This window comes from Meleagris gallopavo, chromosome 4 (assembly GCF_905368555.1).
Source record: "Meleagris gallopavo chromosome 4, MGAL_WU_HG_1.1, whole genome shotgun sequence".
NCBI classification, from domain to species: Eukaryota; Metazoa; Chordata; class Aves; order Galliformes; family Phasianidae; genus Meleagris; species Meleagris gallopavo.
The window spans coordinates 40,501,139-40,524,371 of NC_139407.1; the positions used below are offsets into that span (position 1 = coordinate 40,501,139).

The 23,233-nt window shown below is 38.1% G+C and overlaps 1 protein-coding gene and 1 long non-coding RNA gene across 4 annotated transcripts in view; one reads left to right on the top strand and one right to left on the bottom strand.

The window, feature by feature from the left end:
* BANK1 (B cell scaffold protein with ankyrin repeats 1) overlaps positions 1-23,233 on the top strand; it is a 130,899-nt gene that overhangs the window by 102,943 nt on the left and 4,723 nt on the right. For both annotated transcript variants that reach the window (XM_085222971.1, XM_085222970.1), the window contains 6 exons: positions 2,551-2,647; positions 4,175-4,459; positions 7,237-7,512; positions 16,583-16,651; positions 18,347-18,519; positions 20,071-20,134. In XM_085222971.1, coding sequence (XP_085079097.1) covers positions 2,551-2,647; positions 4,175-4,459; positions 7,237-7,512; positions 16,583-16,651; positions 18,347-18,519; positions 20,071-20,134 — 964 coding nt within the window. The remainder of the gene's footprint in view (positions 1-2,550; positions 2,648-4,174; positions 4,460-7,236; positions 7,513-16,582; positions 16,652-18,346; positions 18,520-20,070; positions 20,135-23,233) is intronic.
* Positions 1-23,233, bottom strand: part of LOC104910731 (uncharacterized) — a 36,771-nt gene that overhangs the window by 5,489 nt on the left and 8,049 nt on the right. The window contains exons 8-11 of one of the 2 annotated variants that reach the window (XR_014883080.1): positions 23,037-23,213; positions 21,656-21,767; positions 12,556-12,651; positions 4,601-4,715 (exon numbers count right to left, since the gene is read on the bottom strand). This is a non-coding gene — a long non-coding RNA (uncharacterized LOC104910731). The remainder of the gene's footprint in view (positions 1-4,600; positions 4,716-12,555; positions 12,652-21,655; positions 21,768-23,036; positions 23,214-23,233) is intronic. The other variant, XR_014883082.1, reaches the window with a different exon arrangement.

Consider the following 23,233-nt stretch of genomic DNA (forward strand, 5'->3'; position numbering starts at 1 on the left):
GAAAGAAATGTGATCGTTCAGGGTGGCATGGAAGCGTTTGCAAGTTCAGCCATGGCATTACTCTGATTCAGCTGTGTAACTTCCCATCCTGAAGCAAGGAAGGACAGAAGGACACTCACTGCCTTTGGTCTTGCTGCCCCATGGTCAGCTGCACAGCAGTTCTGGGCACTGTGTTGCAGGAGGTTTCTGATTAATTCATACATTATACATAATCATCATACATTAAGTAGTGTGAGTCTAGTTAAAGAATCTCCATCTATTCATCTTCTCTGTATCTCCCTTAGGAAGTGTAATAAGTGGCTAAACTTCTGATTGTTATCCTGAATTCTCTAAGATTCAGCATTATCAGAGAAGCCACTAAGCTGGCCTTCAATCCTCCAAAACATTCAGATTTAAAATATACATATTAAGTATATCTATTCTGCTGGTTTTCTGTGAGTTACCAGGTTCCTTTAAGCTGAGAAATATGTACACTGAATAAGAAAACAAGGAAGTACCAATTCTTTCCTCTACTTACCAGAGGTGGTCACCAAAATTAACAAGGTTTATTTTTATGGCTCCATTCTCTGTTTCCCTTTTGACCTCTTTCTATTATATATATATATATATATATACATACTATATATATATATAGTAGAAAGTTATATATATATAACGTTCACAAAGATGAGCACCTTGAAAGAATTTGTCTGAAACAGTCCTCTACTGTAATAGTGGGAGAGATTACAGCTAGAGCTATGCTTGCTTGATTTCTCCTGCAAAGATCATCTGTGTCACACAATAAGTACAGCAGAAGACCTGTTTTCTTTCCAGTTGAACAGTTACATTTAAGCACATACAGCTAACTTCAGGACACGTAGAGATATCCTGTTTCTTTGAAAGATAGGGGAACCAGCTAAACAATGGGGAAGCCCAAGTAGAATGGGGCTCTCTATTTGCACACAAAAGACAAAGATTAATATTTTGTTGCTGGGAGCAGACATAACTTAGTGAAGATCTAGGCAATGTTCTCAGAGGAGAGGAAAAAAAAGCAAGCAAGGGAGGCATCTGATGCATTGTCTGATGGATGCACTTCTGCAGGACTGGCATTCATGAGATGTCTTTATAACAGAGCAGCAGGGAAGAAGGCATTCTCACTTCCCCGGAAATAATAGTTTCTTCCTTTTTTTTCCCCTTTCACCCTTTGATATTAATTATAGGATCACTGAATGGTTTGGGTTGGAAGGAACCTTAAAAATCATCTAGTTCCATACTCCCTGTTCTGGGCAGAGTTGCCAGTTACTAGATTGGGCTACCTAAGACCCCATCCAGCCTGGCCTTGAACATCTCGAGGTTATTCATACTAATGGTATTAATTTAATAATAAACTTAATTTAAGGCCACACTATTCCAATGGATGTAGCTGCCAGGCTAATAGAATACTGGGAACAAACTTCTTGAGAATCTGGCACGGGACTGTGAGAATCAGTGTCTGCAGCATGTGGAAAGATATCATCAGTTATCTCTCTTGACTTCTCTGTCTCCTCATCTACTTATAATTAATCTTGTAGACTGGATAGTGTACGGAGCATACTGTCTCCATATCCTCTTCTTAATGCGTTCAATCCCACAGAGTTAGTATTTTGTGCATCAAAATTCCTGAATAACTATTGAGGTCTCGATTGTGCCTGCACAGGATAGTTTTGTATTTTATTCTCACAGGAACTGGGGTCCTGCTCGGTTCTTTGAAAAGAAAAGAGTCATCTTTCAAGACTCCATTTTTTTCTGAAAATCAGCACTTAACAGGTGTGTTTTGTAAGTTTTTAGACAATAGAAATGACTGTGGTTGCGTTACTAGTCTGCCCTTAGTGACTATGGATGAGCCCAAGTTTCTATCTCTTCTACCTGAAGAACTACAATGATAACATTTTAGAGAACCAATTGTTCTGACCTCTTGAGCCAAATTTTGAATATGATAGCTTTCTAGAAGAAAAAGAAACAGTGCTTTGCCTCATTTGGGCATTGAGGTGAAAATGCTAACGTGCTTTACAGTTCTGTTTCTGGTTTTTTAGTGCACATGTGGCTTTTGGTAGCAACCATTAGGATTCAAGAGCTGTTTGTAATGAGCTCTCCAGAGATTTCTTGTACTCCGTGCACCCTCTAGCTATATAGTAATGTCCTATAGACTTTCTGTTTTTCTGCTACTGATTTTTCTCATTACCAATGAGTGCTCTGGAGTTTGGAATAAACCTGGGAAATGTCTGAATAGCCCTATGCAGTGCTGAGCAGAGATGATTTAGCTTGAATCCTTCCTTGGATATCGCTTCATGGCAGTACCTTATGTCCTTTACACACATTCCTTGTCTGTACTACTGCATTAGTTATGAATGCATTATGTTTCGGTCTCCTATTTACAGTTACTAAAATGTTGAAGATTTTTTGACAGAACCAAAAGAAAAAAATGTGGCTGTTCCTATCAGAATAGTTGTTTCTTTTTTGGCCTTATATGGCTTTACTTAGGAATGATATCACCAAAATAATAATAATACCCTACTCTGTTTTGATTTGTAGATTAAAACAACAGATGATTTCGCTAGCCATGAGGAGGAAGAGGAATATGAGGATGCTTACATGCTTATGGGAGGCATGGAAGCTCAACCAGACACGAGTAAGTCACATAGTGAGGCATCTTTCTCAGTAGCAAATCATGTGCTGCATTGAGTGAGATTATTGACAAACACAGGGGTCGAATTATTTTAATACTTGTAATTTCCATGTTATTTCTACTTCTGGGGAGGACAGATGTTCTAGGAGATGGGGAATTGCAAGCAAGGGATTCAATAGTAATGTCAAAATCATCACTCTGTGAGACAATCACAGTGCAAAGTGTTTCTGGTAAATTCTGCAAGTTTCTGGTTTCTGCTTCGCATCTAGAAAACAGCTGAATTCTCCAGGTTCTCAGAGAACCTTTATGTAAGAGAAGACACTGCCTACAGGTGTGGGCAACTTCTGTGTGGAGGCACAGGTAGTTGCATCTTCATGCACCTAAACACAGATTGATTATGAGTTTGTTGCTAATCTGTGTGATAATATGTATTTCCCTTGAAAAGTGCAGAGTTATTTATTTGCCTTTACTGATGACAGTCTCTTGTAGTTAGATATATTTTTGCAGTATCATGGATTTATGAAACTAAACTTGATCTTGTTTTTGTCTTATCTGTTTGTTGGCAATTGTATCTTTCCAACTGGTCTCATATTCTGTGTATAAATGGCATTTCTTATTTGCTGTGTTTAAGTTTGCTGTTTTGGCATGTCTAGGTAATATAATCGACACTGAAAATGTAGGGTAGAAATCTGTTAGCCCTGATATGTATCTACTGTCTCTATCACGTTTCCTCTGCATATAGGAGCACCTCAGGGTAGATGCAAGGAAAAAGAACGTAAATTGTAACAGCTGGCCATGTTAGTCAACTACGTGCCCTAATCTCCCACTTTAATCAGTGGTGAAATAAAGGCCTTCCCAAGGGGTAACTCAGAATGGAAAGGGCTCTGTATTACCAGCTCTGTATTGACAGTAATTCTGCTGACAGACCTGTATAGCTCACTTTATGTCACTTAGACGGACTACCCAAATCTTGATGCTGTGCATAGTGTTGAAAGTTCATCCTTTCACTGGGTGAACCTGTGGTCCACAGCCCCCTGAAAACCTGGAAGCCCCACAGAATTTCCTCAGAAGTACAGCCGTGTCTCCAAGGGCAGTGCTTTTTTCATTTCATAGAGATATAAATAAGCATCCGAAATCCATCGTAGAAAAACAAAGCCATAGCTCACACAAGTGTAACTTGTTTTCCTAAGTAGTGCACTGTGCTGCACTGAAAATCAAGTAATACAAATTATGGAGGCAAGGTAAGTGTGTGTGAACTCATTCTGACAATATCTCCAGAAAAGTTTAGCATACTGTGTGCACAAAGATATTGTGTACCAGAGTAGCAAGATATAATAAAAACTTCCATCGTTGATTTGGTAAATATTTTAAAAGCTGATCACTGGCAATATGTATTTGACAGTCTTTCTACTGCATTAGTTCATGAAAGTTTTATTAGCCATTGTGTTGCTTCTGTGGGAATCCTTGAAACAGGAAATGTTTCAAGATAGCAAATGTTAAATGAAATAATGCATTCTTTAACATTACAAGTTGAGCAGAACCCAGGAGATCAAGATGGAATTGGATCAAAATGTCAACAAGAAGCTGAGATGGATAAGGAAGAGAAATGCGGTGTAGAAGATAGCGGAGAGGAAACTGAGGAGGAAGATTCCTACACCTTTGTCAACAGTCCTGACAATTTGTATGCCAGCATACCTGACTGTGATTATGAAGAAAACAGCAGAGAATGTTTTTTCTACAAGAAACCGCCCCCACCTCCTCCTCGAAATCTGCCTGGCACCCTGAGACAGGTTGAGCTGCACCATTTGTCACAAGGTATTATCTCGGGAGGGAAGTAACCACAGATACAAACATGAGTGCAAACACATTAAGTGCTGCAGTAGAGATTGCATACAATCACTTCTAATAGTAGTAGTTAGGCAGTAGTATGACCCTAATTCTGGAACACAAACATACCTATGAAATTTGCTGCATCAAGATCTTCATGACCAGGTAGGTCAGCTGGTACTGTGGTGTGGGCTGCTGGGTTCAGGTTTTAGCTTTTCCTCACTCTGCACATCTCAGAAAGGTGCTAAATAACATGAGATATTGGATTAACAATAGAGTTCCAAGATAAAACACTGAACTTCTATTTTTTCTCAATTTTTAAAAAATATTTACATTAAAAATATTTAATGCTATCTTGACTGAATGAATTTCATGGAAAGAATACAGAAATGAGAGAATGAAGTAACACAGTACTTCACTTCATTTTAGACAATGTTGTGATTAGAAATAGAACACTTTATTGCGTTACAAACAGAAAGGAGAGGGAGAAATCATGACTTTTAATGAAATGCCTTGATTCTCTTTCCTCTTTTTTTTTTTTTTTTTTTTTCTTTTTTTTTAATATTTCAACCCGCTAGTAAAAATCTAAGATGTTCAGTTGTGGGTTGATTAAAGTATGAGAAGAAGAAAATACTATTTGCATGTATTTCAGAAGGAGTGATTATCTTTTTTTCTCTCATTGGGAAAAAATAAGCATGCAAAAGAATTCAAGCTTAAATAGTCTTTTAAAAATCACGCAGGAAAAAAACCTTGTCATGGACTCCACCTATAAGAGTGTGCAGAAACTCTGTGTTTAAATGTGGCATAAACTAATAGAATCCTGAATTACCGTAATGAAAGACTTTGATACTCATGTAAGTACCCAGAGATAGCTTTTTAGCTTTATAGCCTGCTTGAGGTTGGTTTTTCTCCTGTTTTCTGCCAGGAAGAAAAAAGCTGGAAGTTGCAGATTTCAAAACAAAGAGAAACAGAATAAAATTGCTACTGCAGATGCATTCTGCTTGCTATGCAATACTCAACTGTAGCTATATATGTGCACAAATGAGGGGGCAAGTTTGACACACAGGATTTTTTTAGAGCAAGCTTGATATAAATGCCTATCTTGGGATAGCTCTCATGTGGCTACACCATTAAGTAGGGATGCATTGCTCTCTGCCAAATGCCAGTTTCTGTCTATATATCCATATATGGATACTGGCAGAGAAAGCTTCTCTGCTGTGTAGTGTCCTATGCTGAGTCCTGTGCTGATAAGGCCAGTGCAGCTAAAAACACATCTGCATGACTCGTTCAGTTAAGACATGCTGTTAAGACATGCTGTGAATTTTCCTGAAGCGTTAGGCTTGGTTTCATTTCATTTCATTTGGGGATGTGAGGATGGGGGTATCAGGATCCCACTAAACTGGGATGATACTTTCAAAGAGCTCCAATGAGTCACTGCTGCTTTTTTTTTGTCAGCTACTTTCTTTAGCTATTGCTGTGGAAGACCTAAAAGTTAAGTCCCCTCTTTTGAAGACTTTTTTTGGCAGCAGCATGAGAGTGCCCGCTGTGAGGGTTAAAGGAGAAAATCCTGCAGAGAAAGAAATATTACTTTCATAGTGGCGTGCAAACAAAATATTTTTCATGTTAAATATGGTACCTATAATACTGTTTTGTTTTTTTTTTAATTTATCAGAACCAAAATACATATTATTAATATTTATTAATATGTATTAATAGTACAAGCTGTTTTTAAGGGATACATCTCGTTTGTAAATGTGTCACGCTTGTAGGCACTGTTAAGCTTCTCTGAAACCATAAACAGATAAAGCAATTATTTAAATAGCAGCCTAAGAATTTAAAATTATGGTAATGACCATAGCCTAGTTTAGCAGATACATATGTATATAGTTCACTATGACAGTAGGAAAACATGGCTCACTACACTAGGTTTGCTGTTTGCACAGGAAGAATAGGTCAGCACAAGGAAGGTGAAAACAATTGTGGAATTGGCAGTTTCTATAACAGCTTCCTAATTCTTAACAGTTTGTGGGAGTTTTAAATACAAATAAATCCAAACAAACCCAGGTATGAGAAAATCTATCACTTCCTTTAAAAGCTGTAAAATGCAAAAGCTAAAGGGCAGCAAGTTCTGTTTAGATATACTCTTAAATGTAGGGAGAGACCCAGGGAGATCACTTGGGTGTGGAATGTTGAACAGTCTTAGCATAAATTATAAGAGATTATACATTTCATTTATCCTTTAGAGAGCTTTTTAATTTTTCTTTTAACCTTTCCTTATAGTACCTCTCTAGAAAATCCTCAAAAATAAATGGGACGTTGAAAATGTTGGAAAGACAAAACCCAGTGTTTTTCAGAAATGTTTCCATTCTTAAGTTACTGTTGCAGCAGCAAACATGATTTCCCAAAATGCCAAAGGGCCACAGTCTCCTTACTTAGCTTCATCAGTAATGAAGGTATTCCTATGACTCTTGTGGGAGCAACTGGGGCATGCAGCATTGCTCTTAAATAAGATTTATTTTGGAGCTAATGTATTAGCATCTAATTTTGATAATCTGATGTGAAATCACGAGAAGGCTCTGGAGCTGAAATTATTCCTTTTGGGTATCCTTTCTGCTGACTTAGACAATGAAGCCGGTGAAAATTGGAGTACCTTAGTTTAAAAGTGAAATTAGGACTATAAGTTACATTAGGAAAATCTGAAGTATAAGTTAAGTCTTAATATTCTTTCTTTATTATCAATGCAACATAATTTTTCACTTTTTCAGAGAGGAATTTTGTGGAGGAGAGAAGTGAAACAGAACATGGACTGAAGACAGCATGCTACAGAGAAGACCAATATACCAGTGAGGAAGATGATGAAGAGGACCACCCATATACTTTTGTGAAATACGATGAATATCTGTATGATTTGATACTGGATGAGGAAGATGAGGAGAGAAGGAAAGAACGCAAATCGTTTATCATGAACAGGCCACCCGTTCCTGCCCCTCGTCCCGAGCATTTAGGAGTCAGAAATGAGAACACTCCGTATATAGTACAAGGTTTGTGCTTGCTTCTGTGTATTTGCTGATAGAATGTGGACATCTGCTCTTTTTAATGAATATTTTTTTAAAAAGACTAAGATCTTTGTTCAGATTGTTCCAAATCAGCAAATCAGTTGATTCAGTCTACCTATTCACACCTTTCAAATGAGCTGAGAACGTCTGACTGATACTTTCCAACTTGCATCCAAGATAACATCACTTTTTTGGTTTAATTTTACAAAAAAATATGACAAAATGATAGAAGATTAAGAATCACTGGGCTAGATGTGAGTGAGTGTGTCTGTTTTAACAATATAATGCAGAATGTACTATTGGAGTAGCTTTTCCTTTCAGTTTCTTTATCAAATTGTTTTGCCTTAATTCTGAGAGGTGTTAATTGTATTCTGTTTTCCTGGTGTGAACAGTAGAGAGGAATGCCAATGTAAGGACTCCTTTGAAATTTCCTTCTTGCAATGCTAGAAATTACCATGTGAGGAAGGATTGTGTCCTTTTACCATTTCTGTGAAAAGTGGTGGATCTTCTTAGAAACACAATGTCATCTTTTAGCCCAATTCAGATTGAAGCCAAATTTCAAAGTAACAGAAGTTCATGTGAACTTTCAGGGATCTCTGTATAAGCCCCGAAATACATAAATCTTCTCTCTAAAGGAATCTTCCAGTTGTGTAAGAACATGCAGAAGAATAAATGATAGGAAAAAATGGGTTTGAGAAGGAAACCAGAAGCTTACTCTATCCAGTGAATGTTTGGCATTAAGACAGGACTACTACTACCCAAATCTTCCTATCACAGAGAGAAGCACCTCCTTTGTCATTCCTATTTCAGTCAAAGATCTGTTTTATTCTTCCTAGCTAGCTTCAGGCTGTATAACTCCAAGAGAGGGCTGGAATGTGTGGGTTCATGTCTTCATCATTTAGTAGTTCTTTCTACAGCAGGTTTGGGAGGCAGAAGGATGAATCATTACAGTACCTTGCAAGAATGCAAGATGTGTACGGGGAGTCTGTTAAATTACAAAAATCTCAAAATACCTGCTTTTGCTGGGATGGTTAGAGCAGAGTTTCAAATCTTGGTCTTCCATCATAAACGTTCCAGTGACTTGAAAACCCTTACTGTGAAGATGCCTTATTTGGAAGGTTGCTTTTACTGTCTTCTATTGCACTGAAGGGTTTCTGCTTTGTCTGCCCAAACTGTTCACTAAGGAGGAGACTTTCAGAGTGATTGCTTTGATGGGCCTATGGTGCTTATATACCATATACGTGAACCTGGCTTTTATAAGCAAGTAGTGGGAGACAAATTATGGTACTGTTGTTCTGTGAAATCAGCTTCTGTTTCAAGTTCATTTATCTGCACCATAAATGAGAAAATTAAAAGCATTTCATTTGGCAACTTAGGCCTCTGCTTCCCTTGGCAGTCACACTGCTTCCAGCTTGGGGGTTTCTCATTCTCCTATTTTGTGCAGGCATTTTCTGAGACAGTGAACTGTTAGGCAGAAGTGACAGAAATTCAGGTGGAAGATTTCTCTTGCTATTTGTTTGTCCTTTCCAGCAACTGTTAAAGTTATTCATCCAGTCTAGCAGTATCCCTGTCTCTGGTGTAATTTATTAAAAATGCTATAATCAGAACAGAAAAGATTGTTTCAGCAGTAAGAACCAAAACATTTTATTCAAATCTATCCCTAAAATCTGCATGTGTTTGCATCCGTTGCTTTATAATTTAATCTAACTGATGTAAAATAAAACTGCTGTGGCTAGTACATGCAGGCATTTTTCATCTCTCAAACAAACAGATGATGGTTTCAGGTTTTGTTTTCATATATTATGTTAAAAAGAGCGTTGCCGAAGATGCAAAGTCAAATAATGAAAAAGTTATAAGTTAAGGTCATTTAGTAGTTTTACTTCTTTCTCCCTGCCACAAACATTAGGATACAATCCTTAAATATGTATACTGCTGTTTATCCCGGGCATTTTGTTTCATCAGGTATTTAAAGTGGATGAGCATAAGATGCAAAACTCTTCCATTTTTGATTAAAATGTGATTCCTGCCTGCCCTAGGTGCTGTGTTATTCCATATCCACTGAGCTTTTGGACACCCAGTACAAAGCAATTAGAATGCCATGCTTTGGATATACACTGTTCTGTAGCACTTTACTCATTCAGAGCAGAGATCCCATTGTTTTCAGTGGCTACTGTGAGTGATCAGAACTTCACATTCATTAGGATATCTAATCCTGAGTCAGCATCCTGATATCAGAGACTTGTGAGCCTGTGCTAGTTTCAGTGACTTGTATGGAGTTATGCTGGGACCTTGGTGGAGAGATAAGTTTCACAGAGCAGCTTTTAGTTACCCAGGCATCCTTCCCCAGTCTGTATTCCATATCCATTCACTAAATACCTTTTAAATTCTAAAACAGATAATATTTCTGTAAGAAACAGGTCATCTTCACTACACAGCTTTGGTTGATCTTCAGAACCATTCCCTCTGATATTCAGTAAGATCCAGGTTCTGTGGGAAAAACGGGGATACAGAATGGTTCACAGAAGGACTGTACTAAAGCTGCACAGTCACCTGTAGTTTGATCTTCATGTGCTCTGAGAGTTTGCAGAACAAACAAGCTTTGAGCTCTGACTTACAGGGGCTGTTGTGCTAATAGTCTGCAGAGCTGCAAGGGAAGGATTTCTTTCTGTCTTTGTTGCATCCACAGAGGGGATGGAAAACTATGGGGTTGTTTATTGACAAAAAAAAAAAAATAGTGTAAGCATTGCATAACAAAAATGGATTGTGTTTTGGGGCTTCTGTTTTAATTTAGTTTTTCTGTCAATCAGAACAGAGCAAGTGGCTGAATTCCCATGACAGCTTTCAGAACACACTGAAGTCCATGAAGTTATGAAAGAGCATCTTCTGCTTTAAGCAAAAGCGGCACTGTTTCTATGAGAATAGCAACAAAGAGAGCTAGCAAATAGCCCTCTTTATAATTAGAAGTAGCTTTCAAATACATGGTGTCACAGGCTTGCACCAGGCAAAAACCCTGCTCTGTGTAGATTACCACTTGGTGCTGTTGATTAATGGAGAGCAGAGCTTCACAAGCCCTTTTTATAGTCACTTTCAAAGTAGGATCTACACTTTGAAACCTAGGCAGTATATACAAGTAGGGCTAACTGAGCTACTGGAATTTATTGTTTGAACAGTTTACCTGGATTTACTGACAAATCTGGAGAATATGAGTGACTTTAAAGATTTCAAGCATAAGCATTCTAGTAAGTTTGGGTTGGTTCATTTATTCCTTTTTCAAAACTTTAATGATTGTGCAAATTTTTGAAGGGTCACTGCTAAGCATACTGCGTTTGTTGTTTAATGTAGACCACTGCAAGAATTTTGTCTTATATGGGGAAGGTTCCTTAGTCAATGGAGCTGCAAACTGATTCCAAATAACTAGCTGTCCAGATGCTGTGCACTCTTCACGTGCTCCCTTTCCATTCCTCAGGTGCTTAGTATTCCTCTGTAGGTTATTTCAGTGCTGGTTGGTTGTTGTTGTTGTTTTTGATGGTTTGCTGCCAAAACAACTGTTAAATAAATGTATGAAGGTGTTGTGTTTTCAGTTTACAGTGAAATTTAAATATTCCATGTTGGATACCATTTTGGCTGAGTGGGAAACCTAAGTCCCCAGTACATTCTCAGGATAGGTGCATAGGTCTCTTTAATACATCTGTACCACTTTTGAAGTCTAACCTAGCAGAGTCTCCCAGGGCATGAGGGTTACAGTCCTGTCATGGCTGGATCATTTATCTTCTGTCAGAGAGAATCAGGACCTGTGGAGAAGGCTTCTCCACAGCATGGACTCCTGCCCTACAGCATTGGAACAGGCTGCCCAGAGAGGTAGTAGAGTCACCATCCCTGTAGAGTGTTCAAGAAGCACGGAGATGTGGTGCTGAGAGACATAGTTAGAGGGCAATATTGGTGGTAGGTGGAGAGTTGGACTGGACGATCTTAGAGTTCTTTCACAATCTCAGCGATTCTTTTATTCTGTGAAATAAAACTTCATATGTTGTAGCCTTTGCTGCTGTACAAAACTTCCATGAATCCCTGAACGAACGCATCCTCTGTACAATGGAAATATTTTACTATATAAAGATGGAACTTCACACCAGGAGAAGTGGAGAATATATTTCCCATTTACTCTTACAGAAGAAAATAACATTTAAGTTGCTCATCATTGCAACATAGGGCATGCAAAAAAAATAGCAGGTGGTAAATATTTTCAGGGAGGCAAAATAGTTTATGTCCAGAATAGACAAACCCAATTGTAATGAGGAAGAAAATCCAAAGCAGAATAGTTAATATCTTGGAAATTTATCAGGCTGATTACTGTGAACTACAACGATCACATCCTGAGTTAAAAATTCTTATTATGCAGATGGTTTAAATGCTCTGAAGTGAGTGTTCCCAAACCAAAGCCTTGGAGCACATGCAAACTACAAAACCTTTATGTCCCACAGAGGGATTTTCCTCCAATGGAGATAAAATACTGCACTGCAGATGAATTTCATTATGTATCTCCAACCAAAGAAATGTTTTCCCATGGAAAAAAAATACTAGGAACCACTATTCATCTATCTTAGAACACCTTATAGAGATCTGGTTAGGAACTGGTCTGCTATGTTGATTCTGTCAAATTTTTTGCTGTCTTAACTTTCGTAGATTATAACGCCTACTGAATAAGGCAAGCAGAGAAAAAACAGTTTTAGGATGCAGCCCAGTTGAAAAGTAACCCATACTAAATGGCATGGTTTAGGTCAAACCAGATAGTCTTTCCCTTTTTGCTTTTCTCTTCTGAAATGCAAATGCAGAAGTATATTTATGTTTTACACAGTGGAACAAATATTCTTGAGAATGTTGTTAGAGTCCTTCCACCTTCCATACTAAGCTAAGTTTAACTGATGACAAGAGCAACAGTGTGATGTACAGTAAGTTTGCTGACATTGTTCTTCTAACTCACCCTTTACTCTTTCTATAAAAGCAGTTCCAGTATTGCTTTGGTTGTCTTACCTTAATATAGGGGAAAAATTGTCTCTGTGCAGCGTCCTGTGGTCACTCCTAATCAAAGTTGCTGTGACTCCAGGAGCTTTGGAATCTGACTGCAGACTGAAAAGAAAATTGCTGGTGAGCGTGCTTGGTTTTGCATTGTTTTCACATTGTCATTACAATGGAATTCTTTTCAAGGACATTTTACTTTTCATCTGGGAAAATAGGAGTTTATCAGCCCTGACTCACTGATGATGCTGTGCAAAGTAGGGGCTGACAGCCCATGCAGTTGTAGTGAGCGGCTGATGCTGGAACTGTAACTCAGACCGCATGCATTGACCTGCATGTAGTGGGGCAACGTGACAGTGTGGTGTTCCCATGAGTGCTCTTGACATTGCTTAGTCTTTATCCTGATGAAATGACTTGTGTACTGTCAGAAATGTCCTAAGAGTGTCTGACAGTGTGTTTAGAACAGATCAGTTTCTGTACCAGAGCAGATGTAGTCACAGGTTTTCACACACTGGCACAGCTAGGCCCTTCTGATGGTGTGAGCTCATTCAGACACCACTGCCACCGTGATGGGGCAGCTTCTGGGTTTGAGCCACCTCTGCTACCTTGCACAGCACTCTTTCTACACAATGCCTGGACAAGGCTAGGCCAGACTCACAGGGCTGCTGCACTTCTGTTCAGTGCTCAGCTGCATGCCTTGGAAAAATAAAAAAGGCCATACTGCTTACAGTATCTCATTTCCTTAGCTGATTTGATGTTATGAATCACCAGAATTTTTGTCTTAATCTTGAATACGAAATATTTTGTATAGTTTTAGGAACGGTCCTTAATCATCTCTGAGCATTGCATCTCCAGGGCTCACCCTGAGCAATGCTCTGTGTGTAAGCAAACAATACTGGCTAAAGGAAAATGAGATCTAAAAAGATGTGAACAAACATCTGCATAGTTCTCATCTCCTGAATAAAAAGCATCATCCTACTTTATTCTTTCCTTGCTATTCCCTGTGTATTTGTCATCCCTCACCGTGCTACATTTAATTTACAATCTAATCCACACCAAAAAAAGAATTTGTGAGCTTTATTTGCCTTGGTATATGCATGCACAGTTGAACTGTTTAAATATTGTGGCAGGGGGAGATGGAATAGGCAACGATAGGAGTCTCCCACTGCAACACATCCCAGCTAGCCTGCTAACTGACTCCAGTTTGCAACCAAGTTGAGATGTGTTAATAAGTGCAACCCTAGTGTATTAATTAATTTGCCTTGTGTTTCTATAAAGATTTGGTTTTCCCTGGATTTTAATTTTGAATGTCTCCTAAACAAAACAGGGCAGTAGATAATTTTGTTTGGAACACCAGCTCAACGAAGCTGATGAATAACTGCATCATTAATTTCCCTAAGCAAACTGAATTCAAATTAATGGTGGTTAGTGGTTGTTTTGCTGTCTCTTCTCCTTTGCGTTTGTTCTGCCAAAAGTGTTGAGTAAGTAGCATCAGGGTGATGGTATGATTAGCTCACACATTCTTCTGGAGGATCAGTTAATCAGTCAAGCTTTACTTGAATCAGCAGTATAAAGTGCAAAACTGCTGTGTGTTTTTTAGAATTAATGTGGCTTCATAGTGTAGACAGGTAAAGCAAAATCTAAATGACAAACCACATCCTTGCATCTTACCAGTACGAGCTGACTGCTTTCATAATGTAACTTCTTCCACATTTTGATTATTACATCACTTCATATTGGCCCATCATCAAGCAATTTTTGAAATGTCATTGTGCAACTATAATTCCTTAACATCCCAGCTTTGTGTTAGATGCTCAGCTCATTCTGAAAATCAAATTCATGTTCTTTATGTCAACCTATGGCTATTGTAAAAAATTTGCATCGTCTCTTTCTAGACACTTTCTACTCATCACAGTTCTTGTTAAGTTCTCTATCATTCTGTAGCAAGCAGAGTATTTTATGAAACAAGAGACTTAGATTTTAAATATTTCAGTTTTCTCTTTAGGCCATACAAAGAACTTCATCTGTGTTGTGTAGCAACCAAAGGGAGGGATATTTAGTTCATAGTATTTGACCTGTACAGGTACTTCAGCCAGGCACAATGTGATTATGAATTGAAATGGACTGTCTTTATGATCTTACAGATATTGAAGATGCATGTTATAATAGCAGCACTGCAGTTTTTCAGTTGGATTATCTGTGGCAGAGAGGATCTGAAAATATTTTTCAGTTGAACAACTATGGCATTTTGACACCTAAAAAAATGCTATATTGATAATATTGTCTTACTATAGGAATATTCACTATATTCTCCACAAGAACAGGATGGATCTCTGTACAAAGTGACCTGTTTATTTCATTCTGCTGAGTTCCAGCAGTAATTAAAATGTGAGAATGAAAGAGTGAATCACTTGAGTCTTCCCTAACCCTGTGGCAGTCATGCAGCAGTGTGTGTTCATCTTTCCAGGCATTCCAGAAGCAGGAATAATTTGTTTTCATTTACTTCACCCACACTGAGTACTTGCTGCCAACTAAAATAATTTCAGCAAGATGCAGCAAGTAAAGTGGTTTTAACAGTTTTAGTTTTAAAAACTAGAAGAGTAATTCCATTTCTGATTACTCCAAGACTGCAAAACTCAGCAGAAATTTCATAGCCTATCAATTAAAGTACTTTCCAATCAGGGATATTGTGGAGTGCATCCTTCCTCCTCCTTAGACGGTGGAATTCTGGCTGCCTGCATGACCTCAGCGCTGAGGTACTTCCACTTCCTCTGTTCAAAGAAGTCATATTTCAAGTAACGCCACAGCCACATTTAGGAGGATTCTTTGGGAATCACAGAGAGGAGTACTACAAATGTTAAAATATATCAGTATTAGGCTGAAGTTAGAGATGTAACATCAACAGATTGGATTGCCTGGATAGTTCTTTTACTCTATCCATTTAACCTGTCTGATAACATTTTCAGGAATACCAAGTCCCCAGCTGTTTTCATTCATCATCTCCTCCTGCACTGGCATACTCAGGAGTCCTGCTGTGTAGAAAACACCCTCTCAGGAGCTGTTCCTTCTTCACCTCTCCATATGGCATGTGCAGAGTTTAAAAGTCACCGTGCCCTTGATGCTCCATTTCACAAGTTTCCTGAGAGAAACTGCTGCATCATATGCGGCTGTCTGAGCAGACAAGGAGCAAACTGAGGATGCTGGGTTTCCTTGGTCTGTGTGAGCAAGGAGCCCAGCCTGCGGGGTGCCATGCACAGCATGCTGCTTGTGCACAGCTCTGTTGTACCTGGCCTTGGTTCCAAAGCAAAGATTTGTTTCACTGAAATGGCCACGTATTGCTTTGTAGCAATGTCAGTAAGATGACTTCCCTGCAAGGTACTGTTCTAGATTATCAAGGGGATTTCGCTAAAATCAGAACTGAGAACTAATGGGAAATGCATCTCTGACAGCAGTTAAGTTAGAAGCCATCTGGAGTTCACATATGCTGCCTGCAAAAGTTTACAGCGTTTCAGGGCACACCCAGGCTGGCTGTACTCTTGGCGCCTCACAACAATGGAGTGATGGGCAAGAATTACAGAAAAAGCAGTCAGGATTTGCTGTTCTTGGAGCCTGTACTAGCTAGAGAAAAGTATGCCTATATTCTCACTTAAGTACTGTCATTATTCTCAGCTGGTGCTATTGGTTTTCCTGCCTTAGCTTTCTCCCAAAGTAAGATACAGGCTATAGCTATAGTTGGTATCATCTGAAGAACTCTGAGACTGAGCTGTGTTAGTGTTTTTTCTAAACAAGTAATGTCAATATAATAAGTCTTATTTTATTCAAAGCTCTTTTCATGATATCTGTAATATCAGTAATCCTAACATTCTGTGCAACAGAACGATTTTTCAAGTAATTAATATTAGACTGACAAGTGGTTGAGAAATACTTTTAGGCTAGAATAAGATGTATTTCAGCCTGTTTCCATGAGCCTCTGTTCTTCTTCCAGAATTCATGTCTTTTATTATCATTTTTGACTAACTTCCTTATGTTCTTAACTTTGCAGTGTTTCAGCAAAAAGCCACTCAAATGCCCAGTGACTATGACAAGATGTACTGCGATGCCAGGAAGCACGGTACAGAATTCAATTTAGCTCTTTAACTTCTTTGGTGTTTTTCAGCAGAACTAGTGGAGAATTGCTGTGACTTGATTTTGACTGACTTAGCATCTATTTTCCTGCATGTGATTTATATCCTTAATGCTATCACAGCATGAAGAGATCAGATTAAAGAAAGAAAAATAAAAGTTACAGTCCTTTGGGAGAGATTTGTAGAGCCAGAGTTACTTTATGCCTTTCTGTTTGCTTTCTCCATTGTGATTAAAACCAAGTAAAGGAAAGACTGGAGGGCTCAGCTGTGCTCGCTTAATTCCAGCCATGGAAAGGCAGCAGTGAGTGGAGCCTAAGTTCTCTCCTGGGTGCCCCAAGATCCGTGTAAAATGAATTACTGGTGGCATTCCAGTTGTTATTTGAGTTGTAGCACATCAAAATGTTGCTACCAAATTCCTTTAATGGTACCCTAAAGTAACTAGCAATGTTACATACAAAATGAATGAACGCTGAGTGAATATTTTTCTTATCTGTTCTTCTAACAAGTAGACCAGGATTAAAGCATATAGAGCAGCATGCGATAGCCTGGTTTGTTCTGTGACAGGGAGACTAGAGTCTCCAGTGCTACTGGTATGAGAACTAAACCACTGAGGAAAAGAACACTTCTATATCTTATTGTGTGTGTGTGGTCTGATCTCTGAATTTCATTTCAGATGCAAGTCATTAGGGTTATCATTCTGTCAAAATAGAAACAGTTAGCAGAGATGAAAAATAAAAAATAGAGATTCCTGCCAAACATGCTAGTATGGCATGTACTCAAAGGGAGAGAAAACAGTAGCTGTTTTCTTCATTTTCTGAGCACATTCCTTCCTCACTTAAAGGTATAATTGCATAAGACAGCAGAAAAACTGACCCAATTAATAATAATGTTTTAAACTCTTAATCTGACTGCATTCTCTGTGCAGTTTGAAACAGGTACTTCACGGTCCCTTAGCAACATCTTCATAGAGAGATAGATCCCAGCCATCTCAGTATCAATATCCTGGCTATAGCCATGATACACCTCCTTGGACCAAGCCATGAATTTGATAGCATATGTCTCCCTGACATTTCCCTTCAGTTGTGCACCTGCACTGTAATCTGTTGGAGGACTAGAGACTCTGACATCTTCTCATCACTCAGTGTATCTGATAACTACAGTTGGGGAGAAAAAGAATCATGTAAAATTTCATGGTGCTTTCTGACCAGATTTCAACCCCAGCTTTTGAGAAACAGTGTTTGAAGTTGAGGAAGGAGTGGGGGGGGAAACACTGTGGAAATGCTGTGTCTTAACATGTCAACAATTTCCTTTAAAATGTCTGTACTATAGCTTTAGCACTGTAAGGAAATTACTGTGTGAGCTGTCACTAATGGAGAGTCTGTGAATACAGGCTATAGTAATGATTGAAATGTTTAAGAAAGATCTTGCTCGCTGCCAAAGACTAATGGTAGATACTTCATTGATTCGTTGTATTTCTCTCATTTGGAAAAAAAAAAAAAAAAAAAAAAAAAAAAAGGAATGAGAGAGAGAGAGAAATAAAGGGGTGGGGAAAGCCACCCTAAGGATGGTGACTTTAACTAATGTTAAATGGCAAAATCGCACTTAAATGCCTTTGGAAAAAGTACTCGGATCACAAAGGAATTAAATGAGTTACTAATGTTTATCTCTACATTTTGTGGCAGGATGCAGAAAACACACTGACATGGCAGCTGTGAAACACAACATCCCTGCTGAACGGGAAGATCTTATCCATGTTCAGAAACAACTGAAAAAGGGGGCAGTTTATGTGGACGAAGCCCTTGACAGATGCAAACAGTGGCAGAATGAAAAACAGAGACTGCAGACCATTCCACAGGTACGAGTCTGAATATTTATGTTTCTTGATGGAATCTTGGTCAGAAGTTTGGAAAACAAACTCTTGTACTTGGGTCCTCTATATGAGATCAAAAATTAGAGCTGTGATTTATCTTGTCATGATTTATACTCCATCAGCTCCCAAGGAACTTGCTGCTTGTAGATACCTGTTTCCACTGGTGCTTACTGGAGATGCTTCCTGAATTTATTTTGGTTGAATTTAGGTGCTACTGCATTTGGTTAAAATCCCAAGCTAAATATGTAGATCTCCTAAGATTTTATTTTACATTGTTAAGTGAGGCATAGGTACATGCATCTTTTATGAAACCACCATCTTTCTGTAGCTGAACAAAATAAAGGTGCTTTTGAGCACCGTCAGCTAACAAAAATATGACTACTTCAAACATACATTGTTAATATATATTGACTGCATCAGGCTTTATGCCTGTCTGAAAGTGTTGATTCTACCTAGAAATTCACAATTCTCAGAAAAGCTCTTCAGCTCCTTTATATTCAGTGAATGGAGTAAAATGAAATGCACAAAAACAAGATTTACAAAAGCCCACACAGTGAGTCACTGAAAAAATTGCATCAGAGCAGATGATAGGCTGAGGAGAAAGGCACAGTGAAGAAGTTTGTTAATTACTTCCAACAAGACAGCTGGAAGAAGAGGTTATGCCCTCATTTTATATGAGGTCATACATTAACAAAAATAGTTTATTGTTGCCTCTTGAATAAATCTAGTAGAAATCTAGTAGAAAGAGGAATACTGGAATACTAAGGCTAGTCTGCTGCTCTATGGAGTGGGAGAGCTATCAGATACTGCTAACAAGGAGAGATTAAATGCCCTTTTGTTTGTATTCACTGAAAAAAATCAGATGAGCTTTTGTCATCACAATGGAACACTTATTAGCAAAAGCATGAGGCCTTAGAACAGTTTAGATGTACAGCCCCCAGACCTTGCACCAGCAGCACAGTACGAGCTGTTCTCAGCAGTGTTGGGGTGTCCCTCCCTGAATCAAGCTGCAGCAAAGTGGCCAGATGGGAACAGCAGTGCTGCTCCCTCAGCTGGGGAGTTACACAGGGAGGAGGTGGACTCTAATGTGTGCAAAAGATAACAGCATAGGTCTTTTTCGTTGTTGTTAACATGAAGATGCTTGTATTTGAGGGAGGATTTACTTGACCTGATTTCACTGCTTCAGGGAAAGGGCTGCTTATACCTTTCATCGTATATATGAATTTTGTTTTGTGCCATAGAAGTTTTTCACTGTTAACACGCAACATAACGAATTAGCTTCATGCTATCACTGCAGCTGAGTAGTCTTTCCTGGGATTTTGAGGAGGGAAAAAAAAAACAGTTGTCTAATGTTAAAAATTAAAACTCAAGACTGTAATTTAGCTCCAGAATCAGTGTAACTTGCTGATGGAAAACAAACACCACAGGACTCAGGACAGTGTTCAGAATGCTGGAGTACAGCTTTATAGAATTATTTATTATTTCTAAAGCAAACTTCTATTATTGATTCTTAATTCGTGTTTTTTTTATTTAAAGGATAAAGTGTGCCACCTTAGGGCCACCAGTACAGGAAAGAGACTAGAACAGGAAAATCCGAATGGTAAGTTACACTTTCTTTTGGCTTTCAAAACACCAAAGACTTGCAATGTTAATAAGTACACTGCTAAGGTGGGATGCAAAGCATTGGCTTCATAATGAGCATAGTCTGCATCTTTTTACAGTTAAGTTCAGTGAGAGTTAATGAGGGAGAAAATTTAGGGGGTTGCAGCTCAGCTTTTCTGTTGTCATTATTTCCTACTGCTTTGTCAGATTAGATTAGATGATTCCTTTATGACAATTTACTTGATGACTTGGGTATTTTATTTGTAAATCAGCTATCAGTTTGCACTTGCAAATTCTTGATGAGCTTTCTATTACCACAATAGTTCAGAATTGTGATTCAATAATCGAAAGCTATACTATTAGTCATTTAGCATGTTTTTTACTTTTGTGATTCAATGGTCTCTGCAGCTGAATAAATCACCTGTACTTCCTGCAAATTATTTTGTTGTTATGAAAAGATTGTTTTGGGTGGTACTGGCTTTAGGCCTATGATTTCTCAAAACTTCAGTATATACAAGTTCATGGAGAAAAAACGTGGATTTTTTTTTTTTGAACACTGGATTTAGTAGTACAATCTTTGAATTTAAATTAATCACAAATGATATTTCTTTTTGTACAAGAGAGGAAAAATAATCCACAGTACTGCTTTGATTTGTTCTATTAGACAGTGTTATATCTACATAGACTTGATAGCTGAGATGCTGTAAATAAGTGAAATTTTTTATTGGCCTTGTGGCAGAGTTGCAGTTCAGACTATTTTGGCTTGGTAGGGGTGCAGCAGCCTGCAAACGAGTGGGCTGAGTCTTTTCAGCCTTCATATGATGCTCAGAGCTAAAATCTATTCTCTGTAGACAAGGCAAAGTTCACTGTGATTGACATGAGATTGAACATTGGAAAGCACTTGCTGTAGGATTTTCTTTTAAGGCCACATCAGTCTGGTCAGTATTGTTGTCCTCTCGCCAGCATTCAGCTAGTTAGTAAAACATAGAGGCAGAAATATAGTAGCAACACCAGAATTTAAAATTTACTGTAACAATGAGGCTTGTATTACCCAGTAACTCAGCTAATGATCACTATGTCCCCTTCTGATCTTAACCTCCCTGCCATCTGTTATGCTATTTTATATTCTGTGATGAATATAAATAAGAAATACAATGGGAAGAATCATTATGTAGACCCTGGTTCTGTCCAGCAGTACACCATCATAAATTTAAATCCTTGAAAGTAAGAATTTTTACCAGATGGAACCCCACATCTACAGCTGGAGTGTATTAATGATGAGTAAAGAAAGGTGTCAGAAAAAGTATTATCTAAATCCAGATATGAATTGCCTGAATCAAAGATAATTGCATTCTTTTCTCCTTAATAGTTCTAAGGAAAGCAGAACAGAGAACATTCACTTTTGAAACTTTCTGTACCATATGCCATTGAATAAGACAGTGCTATGGCTGTTAGCAGTTTGCAGATTTGTTTAACAGACTCTGATTTTTACACCTGCATATAGACTCTCTAGCTGTACCTTTAAGATCATGAGCTTTTGCTGCCATGTTTGAAATCAGGATTTGGATATCCATTTTCATAGGTTGTTTTTGAAGACTTGATTTGGAATTTAAACAGATCATATCAAGAACCTGTTAAAAAAGGAATTTGATTTTTAATGAGAGAAGGAAATAAATATATGTTATAAATAAGTGAGGAACATAATTTTTAGTTTCTTGATAAGTTTGATCTTCTTCCACTGTAATGAAAGTTATTAATGAGAACAGCAATAAGTTCAATCTTCCATTACAGCATTTGATGATATCTTGAAGTCCATGTCTCAGTTTGCAAGTTTAATATAGGATCTAATAATGTGCACATTTAAAAAAAAAAAAAGAATTTGAAACAAAAAGGAAGTTCTGTCACACTTGAGTGCAATTTCTACAAAAAAAAAAAAACAAAACTATTTTAAGGACAATGAAATAAGCACTAAGCATGTAGAATGTTCATTTGTGGAAAAGTACAGACACTAATTAATCTCGTTACCGTATATGTAGTATACAGTCTTATCCATAGACATTTAATATCTTTTTTTCCAATAAAGGATATAAGTCAGCCATCAGCTCTACAATAATAAAGCTTTATTAAAGTTTAATGAAAATACATCCTTGATCTGGGTACCAAAGCTCCATTTTCAAATGTGAGCAGCCAAGAAAATTGGGGGAGGTATTTAGGATTTTCCTTGGCAGCTTTCCTGAAAGTGCTGGTAGTGCCTGTTGCCTATGGGAAAATTCATCCCTAAATTAGGCTTATATCTGATTTGGAAAGCCAGCAGAGAAGTGAGGCTTCTACAGGCATTCAGCACCCCTGATTTGTAGCACACACCCATTTTTTAAAAACCTACACAATGCTTATCTGCACCTTTTAGGCATTTGAACTACCTCTATGAGCATTGCTTAGCTGTTTCTGAAAATGAGATTTAAAAATCTGCCTTCTAGTTCAGTTACATTATGGCACCTTACATGCCACATCCCACAGATTTAGTCATCCAGCATCTAAAAATAAGTCCAAGACTGTAAAAACTACATAAGATTCTTTAAGAATTGCCTATAGTTAGATAAATCTCTCTTCATAGCTGATCTCTGTGGTACCTGGAACTTGGTCGTGTGTTAGGGATACAGAGTTTGCACAGTATTACTGAATCTTACTATTGCATAAGAAGATTACTCATCCAAATACGGAATAAGTGATACTCTGTTCCCCTTATCGCAACAAGAACTGAGTAGTAGGTGTCACAGTTTCACTGCTGGGTAAGGAGCAGGACAGAAGCCGCAGATGATGAACTCAGATGGACTTCAGAAGACTAATATTACATTATGCAAATACTAACCATTAAAAAAAAAAAGCAGTCAGTAACTTACATAATAGTTTTAAATGAAGGTAGATCTCAGGAAGCACATCAGATGCTTAGTCCTCCGGTGACACCTACGGGGCAAACGTGCAATTCAGTCTCCAGCTCTTTGTCAAGACTGACACAGAAGGTGGTCTGCTGAGGAAGGCAAAGGGCTTTTTCCACAGAAATTTCACAGGGAACTGGACTGAAAAATATTTAATAGCT